General features: G+C 44.8%; 1 protein-coding gene across 1 annotated transcript in view; it reads right to left on the reverse strand.

Annotated features, from left to right (window-relative positions):
* Positions 1-17,090, reverse strand: part of LOC149308018 (protein Niban 2-like) — a 51,420-nt gene that overhangs the window by 16,334 nt on the left and 17,996 nt on the right. The window contains exons 2-3 of the mRNA XM_089534913.1: positions 10,389-10,519; positions 959-1,087 (exon numbers count right to left, since the gene is read on the reverse strand). Coding sequence (XP_089391039.1) covers positions 959-1,087; positions 10,389-10,519 — 260 coding nt within the window. The remainder of the gene's footprint in view (positions 1-958; positions 1,088-10,388; positions 10,520-17,090) is intronic.

A 17,090-nucleotide genomic window follows, 5' to 3' on the forward strand; every position in this document is an offset into this window, starting at 1 on the left:
GTATAAGGTGTGTGCAAAACATAAATGTATTTTATGTTTAGACTTGGGTCCCTTCTCCAAGATTTCTCCATTATGCATATGCAACTGTTCCAAAATCCAAAAAAAAAAAAAAAACCTGCAAAATCCAAAACACTACTAGTCCCAAGCATTTCAGATAAGGAGGACTCAACAGGTAGCTGGTACAAAGTGTTCTCAGAGAGACATTTGCTTTGCAACGCTAAGTGCTACTCGGCCGATGTCTCTGAGTAGCAAGACTCACAGCCAGATCCGGTGCAGAAGAGATCTTGAAAGGTGCTCAACCTGGAGAGATCCTAGAGGACTAGATCTCTCCCATGCCCATCAGATGCCCTTCTGTAATAATGCAGTCATGCATAATCTAATGGCTATGAATGAATCTACATCCAGATATCAAAGGATTCATTGACCATTTCAGATAGCAGAGGGCAATGCAAGATGGAGAAGATACCCCTTGCCAATCTGTAAGTGGCAAGGGACTATTTTAGTTAGGGGCCATCAGGGATTTTAGTTATGCTGGTTCTCGGTTCTAAGGTGGAATATAACTTGTTTCTGCAACTTTGGAACTTTCTAAGCTATGCTTGGAGAAAAAGGCTCCAAGGTATGATTCCCAGAAACCTGACTGAATCCAGAGTACATAGAGTGACACTTTCTTGAACTTTCTGTTAAGCCTCAGAGTGCTTTTGGCTACTTGGCACACAGACGGGTTCCTTTCTTCTCCAGGAGGAAGAAAGGGAAAAGTGGATTTACTCTGGGTTACTCATCTCTCTGCCTTCCACTGGGAAAGGTGGAGAAGAAGGCACTGAGGAGGAACCAGTGCAGCTAGACATTTCTTTTTTGCCCAATGATTTAGGACAGAAAAAAAGCTATCATGCCTTCTCCTCCTCCCCTTCAGCCAAGCACAACCATCCCTCCTTTTGTCCAACAAGGAGGGCCTCCTCACCAGCTTGTTCTCGTAGAGCACCAACCCATAGTTGTGGGGCACGAGGCTGAAGCGGTTCCTCCACTTCTTGTTCTCCTCCAAGTATTGGAAGACGTTCCCTGAGAAAATGGTGCGCTCCTCCAGTGGGACCTAGAGAAAAAGAGAAAGACCATAAGCTGGGGGGGAGAAAGATTGAGTAGCTATGGAAAGATCAAGATGATGATGATGATGATGATGATGATGATGATGATGATGATGATGCATATCACTTGCTGTCAGACTGACTTTCCCCACATGTTGTCAGCATAAAAACAGAGAGGAAGATGGTTTGCATTCCTCTTCAGAGCTGTTGGGATTGTGCACAGGGAACAATACAAATGCAACAGACAATTACATTGCCAATAAGCACCATCAAAATATCCAGGGGCAATGAGTTCCACAGGCTCTGTGAGGCACAAAATGGCGGTTTGAGCCTCCACCTCTGCCACCCATTAATTTGCACAGATGCTGCTGCGCTTGTGCATTCCAGTGACACCAGATCTCAGTCCCTCCTGGGCTTTTCTCAGCAGCCCTCCTGTCCTTTCTGGTTGAGACAGTCTTTAGCAATTCTGGGAGTCTCCCAGGCCAAGCCTCCTCATGAGTCAAAGGCGCTTGCTTCCTCAGCTGGTTTATGTCACCAAGGCCCACAAACAGGAACAAACACACTCTCCCTCCTCACTCCAGACATATCATCTTGCGTGCAAACATTGTGACATACCATCCAAAAAGAAAAGCGCGTGTGTGTGTGTGTGTGTGTGTATTGCTAAGGGTTAGGGGTGCAAGACCCCTGTGAAAGTGAAAAAACACAAATAAAAAAACTCCACATTGTTTATTACTGGAGAGAAAACCTCTCTAGGGATCTCTAGGACCTCCAGCACAACTCTATAGACAACATGTGTCAGAAGTTGATCATAGGACCATGCTGCAGGACCTTCAAATGCCTAGAGAAGTGTTTTCTACAAATGCGGAATGGATTAATACGTTCTCTCTAGGAATCTCTAGGCCTTCCATATCCATTGATTCTGCACCCAGGGAGTCCAGCATCCATGGCTTAAAAATATTCCAATATTTTTCCCCACAGAGGAAATCCTTTATATAAAATACACCATTTTACTATGCTGTTGTATATAACCGGACTTGAGTATCCATAGATTTTGACATCTACTGGGAGTTCTGGAACCAAACCCCAGCAGATATCAAGGACCCACTGTATAGTAATAAGTGTTGCATTAGGACTGCAAAAGACCTTGGTTCAAATCCCTACTAATATGTTATGGTTGGCGACCGCTATAGACAGGGTCTTCTTGGTGGTGTCCCACGTGCTTTGGAATTGCCATACGGTCGACCGATGCTTAGTCCTTTCAGCACAGACACTTCTTTACTAGTCTTCCCTCCAGACTGAAGGGTTACTTCCCTTCCTACATAATTCTGCATCGTCCCTCTTTATATGGTCTTTGGGTTGCAATTTATTTTTTTTTTGCTGTTTATAGAGACTGCAAATAAATAAAGCAAAATAGTCATGGGACAGGCCCTCTCCTTCCCTAGAGATTTACCACCTGCATGAAAAGCCCTGTATGCTTGCGTTTCACATACAGAAGATGACCTAGTAAGGAGTCAGGCATGGCCAATGGCCTCCTTCATTTACCAAAGTCAGGCTTAACCACAAGGGTTGGGCATTCAGAGGGTGCTTATTACACCCCAGATGTTTATTTGCATTGGATGCCCCACGGTAAACAGGAAACCAGGGCATGCAAACCAAAGGATAGGACTTCAGATTGAACCTCGGCTCTTTACACACCTAAGAATTTCTTTAAAAGGCATCTTCTCCTTTCAAGGGACAGGACTCCGGGCAAAACAGAAATCATTTGCAACACAGGATTAAGACAGCAAACAGACTAGGACAGAGACATTTGCTGAAAGCAGCAGAGGAATTTAAGAGTCAAGGTGAACGTCTGGTTTATACCATTTTTCCATGACCTTAGTGTGTGGCTATGCAAAGCACTACGCCCTCGATGCTCCAGAGTGCCCAGCTAATGCTTCCCTTTTCCCTTGTCATAGCATCATAGAGTTGGAAGGGACCCCAAGGGCCATCCAATCCATCCAACCCCATTCTGCCATGCAGGAATACACCATCAAAGCACTGTGGAGAGATGGCCATCCAGCTTCTGTTTGAAAACCTCCAAAGGAGGAGACTTCACCACTCTCCAAGGCACCCATTTCCCCGCTCCAGCTTGCAACTCCACTACTTGATTTGATGCCTGATTCAGCATGAATTATTGATTCATCACAAATCAAACTTACCAAGAAAACACTGTGATGGGGTTGCTTTAGGGTTGCCATAAGTTGGAGACAACATGAAAAATACTATATATATTACAGGAATGAGTACAGTATGCGGAGAGGTATGTGGCCCCCAAGGTCTCCTGACCTTTTTTCAGTTGTCCACCCATGTTCTACAAATAGGGGGAATTGTGTCAGATTATTATTATTAATTATTGTTATTATTATTATCATTATCATTATTATTATTATTAGTTTATTCTATTCGTTTTATTTTGGATGGCATTGTGGTGGTGGTCTCATGTACCTCTTGAAAGGTCACCGGCCATGAATTTGCTTCCACACTCAGCATTCAACAGATAATGCCATTGTAATCATAGCTAACAGTAATAGCAAACTGAAAGAACGAAGTTGGCAGCATGAACTTTCATAGACTAAAGCGGTCTATGAGCATCTGAGGAAGTAGACTTTAGTCTATGAAAGCTCAAAGGGACCGAAGGCAACTCACAAATAAAATCTAAAAACACACAATTAAACAATTAAAATAGTATAAAATTGCAGGCATTAAAACCACACTAAGACCATAGTATCTCATGCTGTTAGCTTTCTTTCAGTTTGTCTCAAAGGTGCTGCAAAATCTCTCTACATACTGATTCTACAGACTGACATGACTATATCTTCAAATAGCAAATGGAGGAAACCTGATGATGTGGCCGTCCTTTGTAGCCTTGCATGTTTCTTCCCCTCGAAAATTAACCTGCTTTTAATGTGGTGTATCAACAATGCTAACAACTACCATCTGGATGCAGTCAAATAAAGCCAACAAGGTTCTTTTAAGTCACAACGCAACAGAAAAACATAAAACAAACACAGACATCGATTTAATCGGAATAGCAGAAGCACGGCATATAAACAGTGACCACTTAAAAATCTTCCAGCTGTCCACTGAAAACAGGAGGCAGGGAAGATAGTAGTGTGTTTTTTGGGTGGTTTGCATGCAGTTATTAATGAATTTTAATTTTAAATGTCTTTTGAATAATCTTTATGTTTATATGCTTATTGAAGTTTTTAATTTGTATCACCTTTCTATATGCTGTCAACCAACTTGAGTCCCATTATTGGGGAAAGGACAGGATATAAATGATAGATGATGATGGCTGATGAAAATGATGATGATATAAAGGACGATGTTTTCCATTACGGCACCCATAATGGTATTTGGAATAAGATGTTTTCCTGATGACCAACCTAACCAGTTATCCTAAACAATCTTAATGAAATGTTTTATTGCTGTTCTCATGCTGGATTACTAGGTTCCATTGTCTATTGTGGGTTTTGTTGCTGCATCATTACAAACCGCTTGGAGGTTTTCAAAAGGTTGAACTGTTTGTTTGTTTGTTGTGTGCCTTGAAGTCGGTTTCAATTTATGGCAACCCTACGGCAAACCTACCATGGGTTTTCTTGGAGGTTTGCCATTGCCTTCCGCTGAGACTGAGAGAGTATGACTTACCCAAGGTAACCTAATAGGTTTCCATGGCTGAGCGGGGACTCGAACCCTTGTCTCCACAGTCATAGTCACAGTACCCCCACAATCCCAGGCAGTTGAATGTTGTTGTTTGAATGTGGAGTAGTTTGGGTCCAGGATCCAGTTCAAAATCATCCCAGGCCCTGAGATTTGCAGAACAAAAATTGATGCCGAGAGACAGCCTCTGGTGACACCATTGTCTTAAGCACCAACCTCAGTTGTTCACACTTTGTCATTAATGCACAAACACACCACATTTTCTTGTTTGGGAATGAAGACAGAAATCTTACCTAAAGGGGTCGTTTCCAGATCAAGGCGAAATGAAGGGGTTATGAGAGAATTTGTTTCTTGCTGTTGTGTGCCTTCAAAGTGTTTCCAATTTGGCAACTCTACAGTGAGCCTGTCATGGGGTTTCCTGAGGCTGAGAGTGTGTGGTTTGTCCAAGAGCAACCAATGGGCTTCCATGGCCGAGCGGAGATTTGAACCCTGGTCTTCAGAGTCATACTATTCACTCAAACTATTACACCACACTGGCTCTCTTAAAAGCACGTTGCTGTTGTTGCATGCCTTCACAACATTTCCAACTTCTGGAGACCCCAAGGATTTCTTGACAAGAGTGGTTCAGAGGAGGTTTGCCATTGCATTCCCCTGAGACTGAGAGAGTGTGACTTGCCCAAGGTGAGACTTGAACCCTAGTCTCCAGAGCTGTAGTCCAACACTCAAATCAAATGTATGTAGGCTAGCTTAAATATTCCTTATTCCATCTCCACAATTCCCTAAGTCAGTGTGATGTAGTTATTTGAGGAAAGGAAGGAAGGAAGGAAGGAAGGAAGGAAGGAAGGAAGGAAGGAAGGAGGGGCAATAAGAGAAGAAAAGGGAAAAGGAAAAGACCTCTAGGGCTATCCACTGGCTGCTTCCCTCTCCATCTTGTCGCAAGGGAATACTCCAAGATCCCACCGGATCAATGGCTCAGAGGAGATGACACACACACAAGGCCTGTCTGCATCTGCGTCTGGGTGTTGTTGCTTTCCCTTGGGCAGACAGACAGCATTGCAATTAAGCACTTAGTGTGTTTACACTGGGAAAAGGATGGAAGATCAGCTGGAGAGAAACATTCCCGGCTCTCTTTAAAAGACGGGGCGGGGAGGGGAAAAAAGTCCAACAATGCAAACCACAGAACAAGAGTGTGTTTGGAAGCCTCTCCAGTTTCAGTCTCAGACACTGACACAACAGAGCTACTGTTCCTGCAGCAGAGTTTAGAGTGGATGGACAGATCCAGCCAGCTTCCCAAGTTACTAGTCCACAATGTGTGTTTAAATAGGTCACCTTCTCTGAAGGCACCAGTGCCAGGTATGTGCTGTACATAAGCAACCTGCATAAAAACTTCGGGAACTTTCTCAATGTGCCTCCAGTTCCCAGTTCAAAAAATGCCTTCCCATATACATGGATGCGGCGCCATTTAGACTGGGCTTCCAAATGGATACAGCTGCTTATTTTCAATGGTGAATGTTAACTCGGATGTTGCAGAAAGACCCCCAAGGAGAGAGACTGGAATCCAAATAACAAAAATGAGATTCCCAGGCAGTTTAGTCAAGGAGGCATTAATGTCAGGCTCTACTAGCCTTTGGAAAGTTAAGCACATTCAGAGCAAAGGCATGAAAGTACTGCCCTCACTCTTATTTGGCTTTGTAAAATGCAAGGTGGGAATCACCTTAGGGAAAAAAGTATCCCAGTCACAGAACGGGAGAAAAACACTGCTAAAACTACAGTTAGTAGTGCAATTTGGGGTTTATTCTGCACAAAATTCACACAGAAAATAGCCTATTCAGTGTACGAAAATGCATTTCCTGCACAAAAAAATAATATTTCTGTGCAGAATTATTATACTATATTATATTATACTATACTATTTTCTGTGTAGAAAATGCAGTTTTTTGCACACACAAAAATCCTACCCATGGTCAAGTTTTGTCCAGAAGGAGTGCCACATGAACAAGATTCCTGTCAATCCATGATTCCTTTTGCAAGGTGGGGAAAACCAGGCCAGGAAACAGCAGCAACTGAGAATGGCACACCAAAAACCTAAGTGGGTTGGGAGGAAAACTGTTTCACCACAACTGTTCGGCACAAATTACAGCCAACACTAGGCCTTTGAACTTTACTGAGCAATCCTCCCTTCCCATCACTAAACTCTGTCCCTCCTCAGCCCCAAGATACAAAATAGCAACCCCCCCACTAAATAGTGCATCTGCACAGCTGCCTATGTCTCAAAAGGAAGCTTTCCCACCGAGGACACCTCCGATGCTTATCTGGAGCACGCTGTCGCCTCCTCCTTCTTGCAAAAATGGGATCCGTTCCAAACCCTTCTCTCCAAATCGTGCACAATCTCTCTCTGAGGATAAATCAGAGGGAAGAAAAAAGCAAGAGACACACACAATGCACACACACGCACGCTACCTATTTCCCAGGAGCCTAGCAGGAGTCGTGTCGGGATAAAACCATGCTCTTCCTACTCCCTCCCCAATGCTCTGTTCAACTACCACCACCATCTTCTCAATCCTCACAAAGTGTGCTGAGGACGTGACAGCTCAGATTTGTTCAGGTCTCGCCATACACACACACACACACAACCTCTTTTCCTGCCTGAGTGGTCTCTAGAGAGGCCTGTGTGTAAAATTAAACTCGAGGACACTTTGGTACACAATGCCTCATTAAGCACTCCGGCTGTCTGCCAGGTTTCGGGGTGAGAAAAAGGAAGGAGAAGGAGATGAAGACGAAGATCAAAGGTGAACCAGCAGGAAAGACCATGGGCCCAAGAAGTCAAGATGGATCCCCTCAATGTTCCTGAGAGTGGCATTGCACTTGGAGGCAATGCTGCAATGGTTGTGGCTGGTTATGCCACTGTGCCTGAGATACCTGAAACACTAAGCAATAGCATTTACATTCCTATACCACTCATCAGTGAACTTAGCACTCTAAGCATTTACAATCTGTAAGCTCATTACCCTCAACAAGCTGGTTATTCATGAGGAAAGGATGGAAGGCTGAGTCAACCTTGGAGCCCTGGGATCAAACTCACAACCTTGTGGCTGCAGTACTGGCATTTAACCACTGCACCACCAGGGCTCCTTTATTGAATGAACATGCTTCAAAAGCCCTCTTCCAGTGGTCAGCTCTCTGCAAGAGATATGGGTTCCATCTCCAACAGTCCATTGTACTGAGTGGACAAGGATGGAAGAAAAGAAAGAAAGTGATGACAATGAAAAAGGGAAGACAAAGTCTCAAAGGTGCTGCTAGATTCTTCCCTTCAAAAATGAGGGCTTTCCTCCCAGTTTCAAGTCCATTCGGTATTGTCACAAAGTCAAAGCGGAGTGAGGGCAATATCTTCTGCCTTCACTCTGAAGGAGCAAATCTTTTTCTCTCAGTTTTGGGGTGTTCTCTCTCCCCACATCTGGACAATAATATCCAAGGTGGGAAGCTTTCTTGGTTTTCGGGTCGTTTGGGAGGTCATGGAAGGCACATTGTTGTTATGTGCCTTTAAGTCGTTTCTGAGTTAAGGAGACTCTAGAGAGTTTATCGCATGGGGGTTAAACCGCTCCCCAGCGCGTTCTAATGGGGGCGAGCGGGGGCGCGCACGGAATGCGATGGGCACCGGATGGGGCCCAAAACGCGACTTTACCGCACGGGGGGACGCCGCCGCCGCGCGTTCCCATCGCGTCCCAATTCGGTTCCAGAGGGCGCCATTTCTGGGAACTGTTTTAAAGCGTCCCCAGAAATGGCGCCCTCTGGAACTGAATTGGGACACGATGGGAACGCGCGGCGGCGGCGTCCCCCTGTGCGATAAAGTCGCGTTTTGGGCCCCATCCGGTGCCCATCGCGTTCCGTGCGCGCCCCCACTCGCCCCCGTTAGAACGCGCTGGGGAGCGGTTTAACGCCCCATGCAATAAACTTCTAGGTGGGACGCTTTTTTGGTTTTTGGGTCACCAGTTTAGGAGGTCAAAGAAGACATGTTGTTGTAATGTGGCTTCAAGTAGTTTCTGACTTAAGGAGAGTCTAGGTGGGACGCTTTTTTGGCTTTTGGGTCACCAGTTTGGAAGGTCATGGAAGGCATGTTGCTGTGTGCCTTCAATTTGTTTCTGACTTAAGGTGGGACCTATCATAAGGTTTTCTGGGAGAGAGAGAGAGTGCCATTCACTCCAGGTCACCCAGTGGGTTTCCATGGCTCAGCAGGGAATCAAACCCCGATCTCCAGAGTCCTAGTCCTACACTCAAACCCCTACATCACACTGGCTCTCCATGGAAAGTATACCCCCATGAAAAATCTCCCCAGCAGACCCCCATTTTAACCACAACCAGGATGTGGGCCAGGATGTAGTCAACAGTAGCTAAGCTGGAGGAGAGAAAAGAAAGAAAGGGAAGCCAAAGAAACCTGCAGACACACCTTGAAAGATACACATCTTAAAAACCAGACAGGTGCTCACTTTGGTGCCACAGTATAAAGACATGAACAGCAAGACAGGAAGAGGATTCATGTCTTGCTCCTGAACTTTTGTTTAGGGTGAGGTTAGAGAGGTTTTCACAGCAAAGTGTCTCCAGAAAGGCTGAAAGGAAGATTAGATCCTGAGTTCAGTTCCTGGAGTTGCCAGTTAGGACAAGACCAGGAACCAGGGGAAACCTTTCCCTGTCTGAGATTCTGGAGAGCAATTGATGGTATAGTTTAAATAATAATAATAATAATAATAATAATAATAATAATATGTTTTATTTATATACCGCTATTCCAAACATCATAGCGGTGAACAGCAAGTAAGCTAATTAGCAAGTAAGCTAATTTACCCCCAACAGTCTGGGTCCTCATTTTAGCGACCTCGGAAGGATGTAAGCCTGAGTCGAGCTTGGGCCCTTTTGCTGGTCTTGAACTCGCAACCTTGTGGTTTCGAGTGAATGGTTGCAGTACAGGCATTTACCCACTGCGCCACCAGGGCTCCCTAAGATGTTAAGACAGTGCACAATGGGCAAATAATTTGACCTGGTACGACAGGACTGGGTTTGTTTCAGAGGTTCCTGAATGACAATGCCCATCAGGACTTTCCACTGGGGATGATGGGAATTAGAGTCCAAGGCCTGGATGGCCAGATATTCCCTAGTATAAGGCTCCTACATGTCCCAGACAGAGACAAAAACAAATCGCTAACAGAAAAACACACCCACCCATCTCCCTGAAGAATGCCAGCCAAGTAGCTGGGAAGATGACAACACCCCCCAGCCAATATCGTCTTTTTAGATTTGAATTCAGTGGTGTGCCAAGACAGCAGACACGTCCTTGGTAGCAGCACCCATACCAATGCAAATATGCATAAAAGCGCTGAACACTCAAACCACTACACCAAGCTGATGTGAACAGAGAACTTCTCAAATCTCACCACTACACCCCATCACTGGCATTGCCCAAGAGGAATGTAGGAAGAGTTGTGGAGCCACGTTGTCTCAGACAGGCCAAAAGCACAACATGGGATCTCATCCAGCTTCCCAAACTGGCATCTTGTTGAACCTCAACCCCACCGGCAATTGAGTTATGCTCTCCAATTCACCCGCTGCCTTCCTTACCTTGCGGTGCAAGAGCTGAGGTTGGGGTCCCAATCCACCTTCAATTTCATAGCGGACACTGTTGAAAAGCGCAACGCCGTACTGCTCTTCGTAGAACTGGCAGAAGTCGGCAAGGACCTTGCTTGTTTTCTCTGAAAGACAATGAAAGACAAATGAGTTGGTAAGGACAGAAATGAGAGGCAGCATGGTGTAGTGGTTTCACTAAGACTCTGGCAGACCAGGGTTCAAATTCCCTCTCCACTATGGAAACCCACTGCATCTACACTGTAGAAATAATGTAGGTAGAAAGACAAATAATAATAATGAAACATCAGGCACCCACAACTCCACATGAAGTCATCCTGAACCCATGACCCTGGCAGCCATGTCTTCATCTCAAAGGGGATCCCAGCTCCTTACTGGTTTAGTCACTGGATGACTTTTCTAACTGAGCTCACTGGGCTGGTGGGTGGTTGCAGGACAGCAATGCCTTTTCTCCTCAAAGCAGGAGGATGATTCATAGCCCAAAACTGCAAACCACGCAGGCTATGAAAAAGGCCAGAGGAAAACCTTGATCCTTCTCCAGGGCTGGTTAGGCAAAACAACACCATGCACTGGGTGAAAACGTCCCCATCGAACCAGTCACTGCACACAATGTTGGAACAGCCCCATAGAAATCAACAGGATTTAACTTGGCCCTGACCAATTTCACACATTGATTTCAATGGGTCCACAGAACATTAGGATCACAGAATCTGAGACTTGGAAAGGACCATAAATGCCATATAGCCCAACGCCCTGCCATACAGGAAAAATACAACTAAAGCACTTCTGAAATATGTCCAAATCATAGTTTGGATCCTTTGATCAGATTCATCAAAATGAGGTTCTCCAACTCCTATATCGTCGCTATACCACACAAATCAGTTTCACTGCATCATGGGCTCTGAAATCCATAGTCATACCTATGTGTGTTCCATGACCAACAGGTTTATTGTTGTTGTGTGTCTTCAAGTCATTTCTGACTTATGGGGGGGGGGGGTTGCACCTTTCTTCAGAAAGGGTTTGTCATTGCCATCCTCTGAGGCTGAGAGAGTGTGACATGCCCAAGTTCAGCCAGTGCGTTTCCATGGCTGTACCAAGATTCAAACACTGCTCTCCAGAGTCATAGTCCAATGCTCAAACCACTACACCATGCTCTCGACCAATGTGTAGGTTGGATTATTTTTTATCTCAAAGGAAATGCAGATAGCCCATAGGGAAAATACAGTACTAATTGTTTGCAGTGAACAATATACAATCCATATTCTGGAAAAATGGAGGACACAGATGTTGGAGGATCTTTGGGAAGCCACCTCTTAGTTGCTGCTAAATTTGGAACAGAAAAGGAAAGAGAACTCCTCCCATCTTCTCTCCTTCTATTTCAAGCTGGATTCAGCTCTATGCATTATTGCATCACCTATTCCAAACTCTTTTTTATCCCATTGCAGGAAAAAGTGTTGCTTTCCTTTTGGATTCACCTTCATGCATCGCATCACTAATTTGTTTCTCACCCTTTTCGAAGGCTATTCGGAATTCAGGACCTATTCTGCACAAAATTTGCAAAAGGGTATTTTGCACAGAAAATAGCACTTTCTGGGCAGGAAACAGCTTGTTTTTCTGCAGAGAATATTATTTTTGTGAGCAAATATTTTCTGTGCAGAAAAAGCTGTTTTTGTTGCAGAAAAAGCTGCTTGCAATACAAATCAATTGCTTGCGAATTTTGCCCAAAATGGCCCCAAATACAGCATTTTCTGTGACGGAAACCGCATTTCTTTCCATTCAGAAACTATTTCCATGCATGAATATTGTTTTCTGGACAGAAAAAGTTGCTTCTTGCCAAGGAAATGCTGTTTTCTGTGCAAAGCCACCATATGTGAATTTCGTGCAGGGAAGTCCCAAACTGGAAAAAAGATTCGCATCGGTCCAGGATTCTTCTTGCAAAGGTTTCCCGATACTCAAAAAAACACTTATTTCTTGCAAAGAAGTAACTTCTTCTTCCCCATCAAATATTTTAAATATCATTTCCATCCCTAATAGAAAGTGACTTGCAACTTGAAATTCATTCGTAGCAGTAGGACATCCTAGCCATCGCAGCAAATTTTGCAACCAGCCAAAGTCCTGTTCTCTGACTTTCTTGTTGCTGCTGGATCAGCTGACTGCGCTCCGCCACTTTTGAAGCTATTTAAAGAGCATGTTCATTTTCACATGATTTCTTTTTCAAAGCTAGAAAAAAAAGGGGGGGTGGCTGCTATTTCTTTTCCCTTCTGTTGGCTGCTCTCCCTTGCTTCCAAACCTGACAGTCTGGTTGCTGGGTTTGGCAGCCACGTGAACCAAATGTTGGAGGCCCATGGGCAGACAACCAGAGAAAGAAGCCTATTCTCATGTTGAGGTGGTTTCTGGACCGGCACGGCTCCAGGGACCCCCACTTTGCCTACTTTATTTGCTTGGAGAGGGTGGTTAAAATTCCATACCCTGAAAAATCCCATAGATGAAAGCAAGCACAGATGTGGTTGTGCAACTTCATGTGGTCGCTTTTTCGGCTGGTTTTAAAATGTCCCAGTTTCTCTCTTCTCCTTCCATTTCCCCCCTTCAACAGCTTCAATGGCTGCAAACTGGATTCAAAATGCAATAGTAGTTTGCATTCAATTAATTCAGTGAGGAGAGGAAGGGACAGAATGATGTGCTTCCCAGTAAGCTCAGGAAAAAGCAAACCGCTGCAGCCTCTCCAAGTGTGTTTGTTCTTGCTTATTTGCAAACACTGACATCTTGACCATGCTTGGATGTTGCTTGGTCACACTTGGGAAGAAAAGAGAGAGAGAAAAGGAGGTGGTAGAAAAGGAGAGAAAATGGGACCCAGATAGGTTCTGAACTAATGGCTTTGGAACCATCCAAATCCAGCCAAAGCGTTTGTTTCCTGATAGATCACCACTGAGAATACTCTTGGAAGACTCCTTAAATTCAGGCTAAAAGCCGCAACAGATCCATCGCCCCCGTGCCATCGCAATCCACAGTTGCCACGAGAAGGAGACCTATATGAACATCAGACTAGAGATATAACTACTAAATAATGGAAGGGTTTTTGCAGCCCTCCTTCACTCACGAAAGCACTCCCAGAAACGTTCTGGCAAGATGCCTCTCCCTTGGTTTGCTTTCAACTGAGGTCCCCCCAAAATGGGCGAAGGGTTTCCATTGCAGCAAACCAAGCCACAACCATGACGCGATCACTCGCTAGCAAGGCAGGCCGGGCTGCTTTTGCAATCCTGCAACCAAGTCACTGAGGCAGGTAATGATCTTGTTTTCCTTGTGTACAACTCTGGGACTCCTGGCCTCCAACAGCTGCTTGTCTGTCTGGAGGAGGAGTTCAACCTTGCCAGCCTCGAACTGTGCACAAGCGGACTCCTTTGAAGAACCGCAGGCCTGGAGACCAAGGCTGCATCTCCACTGCAGAAGTAATGCAGTTTGGCACCGCTTTAACTGCCATCCATGGCTCAGTGCAATGGAGTTCTGGGATTTGTAGTTTTGTGAGATATTTTTGCAAGCGTTTTTGTAAGCGTTTCTATCAGAGAGCTCTGATGCCCCAACAAACTACAACTCCCAGGATTCATGACAGATAAAGCGGTGTCAAACTGCACATGGCTAATCATTCAGAGCTGTGGCTAATAGTTCTGCACAGACTTTTCCCCTTCTGCCTCCTCTACAGTTTGATCTAATTGCCTTTTATAGCCTTCTTAAACCCAAAGCCATCATCACACATCTTCTGGCAGTGAGTCCTGAAAAACATAATCCTCTCCTCTGTCCTGAATCCACTGCCAATTTCATTGAATGACCCCAAGTCCCATGCGACAATCCAAGTCAGAAAGAAAGAAAGAAAGAAAGAAAGAAAGAAAGAAAGACAATCCACTGGATTGGTTCCAAACCTAACCATGTTTCAAACAGACCTGCTGAAATCCATGGGACCCATTAACTGTGGCTAACCTAAGACCCATGGATTTCAATGCGCCTACTCTACGCATGGCTGATCTTTGATCCAGCCCAGTTTATACAAGGCATTAAAAAGAAATTCAGCTGTAAATACATTCCGTTAACTATGTCAAACCTTTGACAAACACACACACACAACATCTTGACTTGTAAAAATGCTATCCATCGTGTTCCAACCAATTGCATTTTCAACCGCAGGTCCCATCAGCTCTGGTAAGCATGGCCTTTGGCCAGTAATTCTGGGACATGTAGTAAATATCTGGGAAGGACCAGACTGCCCTCCCCTGATTCTCCCATGTCAAAAATAGGCCAAATCTACCCATTTTCCAGACACAAACAAAAAAACATGGTGTCCTTTTCGCTAACCTATTTTCGGCTGGTTCCAGACTGAAGCTGAAAATAGTTCACATGCCTAGCATCCAGCTTCCGACGGACCCAGCAAAAAGAGACGGGGAGAGGAAACTTCCCTTAGAATCATAGAATCATAGAGTTGGAAGAGAACACAAGGGCTATCCAGTCCAACCCCCTGCCATGTTCTTATTAAAAGCCCAACATGCTATCCTCTACAAAACTCAACTGGACTGCCTCCCCCGTAATGTTCTTCTGCCCTGATTGTGAGACAAGTTCCTTCAATAAATCAAAAGGCATGGTAAAGAGAAATGAGGAAAGCCTCATGGCACACAGCTTTCGCCTCCCATTCTCTGCCACCTGAGCATGATCGCCTCTTGGTAGGACCGGATGCCTATCTGGGGGCTAAAGGAGACACGAGAAAGAGGAAACAGAAGGAGAGAATGAGAGTTCAAACAGCTCAGGTATCCCCGCTGTTGACATGAGAGCTGTCGATACTGCTCCTCAGGTCATCTGGCATTGCTCAGGTAGAGATTAAGCCCAGCTGCTGGCAAAACAAGGTTGGTTTCTTCCTCCTGGAGGGGGAAAACAAACTCCCCCTTAACTTCCTTCCTTCCCATATTTTCTAGAGAGGAATGTTGTTGTTGCTGTGCACCTTCAAGTCATTTCTGACTTACGGTGAACCTATCATAGTGCTGTCAAGGCACGATTTGCTCAGAGGAGGTTTGCCATTGCCTTCCCCGAGGCTGTGAGCATGCACCTTGCCGAAGGTCACTCAGTGGCCGAGGTGGGATTTGAACCCTGGTCTCTAGAGTCATAGTCCAACGCTCAAGCCATTTCGCCATGCTAGCTCCTCGTTCTGCTAGACTGGTGGTTCCCAAACTTTGATCTTCCAGATGTTTTGGACTTCAGCTCTGTTGGCCAAGATGGCTGGGGCTTCTAGGAATTGACATCTAAAACATCTGGAGGACCAAATCACCACACTAGACCAACCCAAAGCCCACCGTTTTATCCTTGCACAAAGAACGATGGATCTGTTACGGCCATGCACCAAACCCCTGGAAACACCAAATGGAGACAAGAGCCAGCCACAAGTTGAGCTTTCGATTTTGCCATCCAGCAAAACATTTCTAAATGCATTTCCAAATTAAACAAAAACTAATCTCCTTCCAAACCTTTCTGACCTTTTTTGTTTTACTTCAACGGAAAGAACCAAATGCACACATGCACACACATATGTTGGACTCCATCAAGGCAAAGGGGGGAGAAGAAGTGGAAACTAGCGATAAAAAGACTTTCGGCCTGGTTCAGACTTCAGCTATTTACAGAATTTCCGGCTTCTTTTCCCTCTGCCTGCCGAGGAATGTCTCCATTCAGAGAGCGCCAGAAATAGGGGCAAGGCTGTTTACGACAGCCTCCATCTATGGCTGGAGAAAAATACATATGTACGTACATATATAATTTCAAAAGGTACATATTTGCTTAGGGGTAGAAACCTATTTGCATCACTCCTGAAACTACTGGACAGGTGGAAGGCCCTGAGCTGGGAGTTTCAAATTACAAGAGCAAAATGCTCCTAGATGCAAATGTTTTTCTTATTAACTAAAAGAATACAGCGTCCCAATCACTAAAATCACCAGGTTTTCAAAATAGCAATAAAGGATTGTCAAAATGAATGACATGAAGGATTGATAACCGAGGAGCAGCTATTAATAAATTTACGTTTTAACCTAAATGCCAAAAGAAAGTATTGATTCCAGTTAACTGTGCCATGTATTTCTCTGTTAATGTTTTTAAAAAGTATATTGTTCACATTCATACATTACATGACAGAGAGGGGTTTCATTTTATATAAGGGGCACCATTTTACTACGCTGTTGTATTTAATGGGACTTGAGCATCCATGGATTTTGGTATCCATGGAAGGTCCTGGAACCAAATCCATGCAGATACCAAGGGCCCACATTGCATTAACTGAGATACACCTGTATTTAAACATGAATGTCGCCAACACTTTGTGCATCTGATGTCAGTTGACATGCCAGAAAACCAACTTGGCACATTCGGTTCTGTTTCGCTTCATCGAGAAGGCATCCCTGGTTCTTCTGATTTTAATGGCGCTGGCTTCTGAATAACCCAAAACCGAACTCAGCTGCAAGGGCACCTTTGCAGGGCATGCTTACGGAAATGGCAAAGGTGAAGCAGAGAAAGGAAAAAGCAGCCGGCTCAGGTGACCACAGAGCAAGGTGGAGCCTTGCAAGCAGCCCCCATTGAGACATGGTTAATCTATAATTTAGTAAATGTTTAGCTGAGCTCCAATCTCTGCAGCCGGCCCAGACTGAGTAATAGCAG

Source organism: Sceloporus occidentalis, unplaced genomic scaffold (genome assembly GCF_023333645.1).
Source record: "Sceloporus occidentalis isolate IW3139 unplaced genomic scaffold, rSceOcc1.0.p SCAF_8, whole genome shotgun sequence".
NCBI lineage: Eukaryota > Metazoa > Chordata > Lepidosauria > Squamata > Phrynosomatidae > Sceloporus > Sceloporus occidentalis.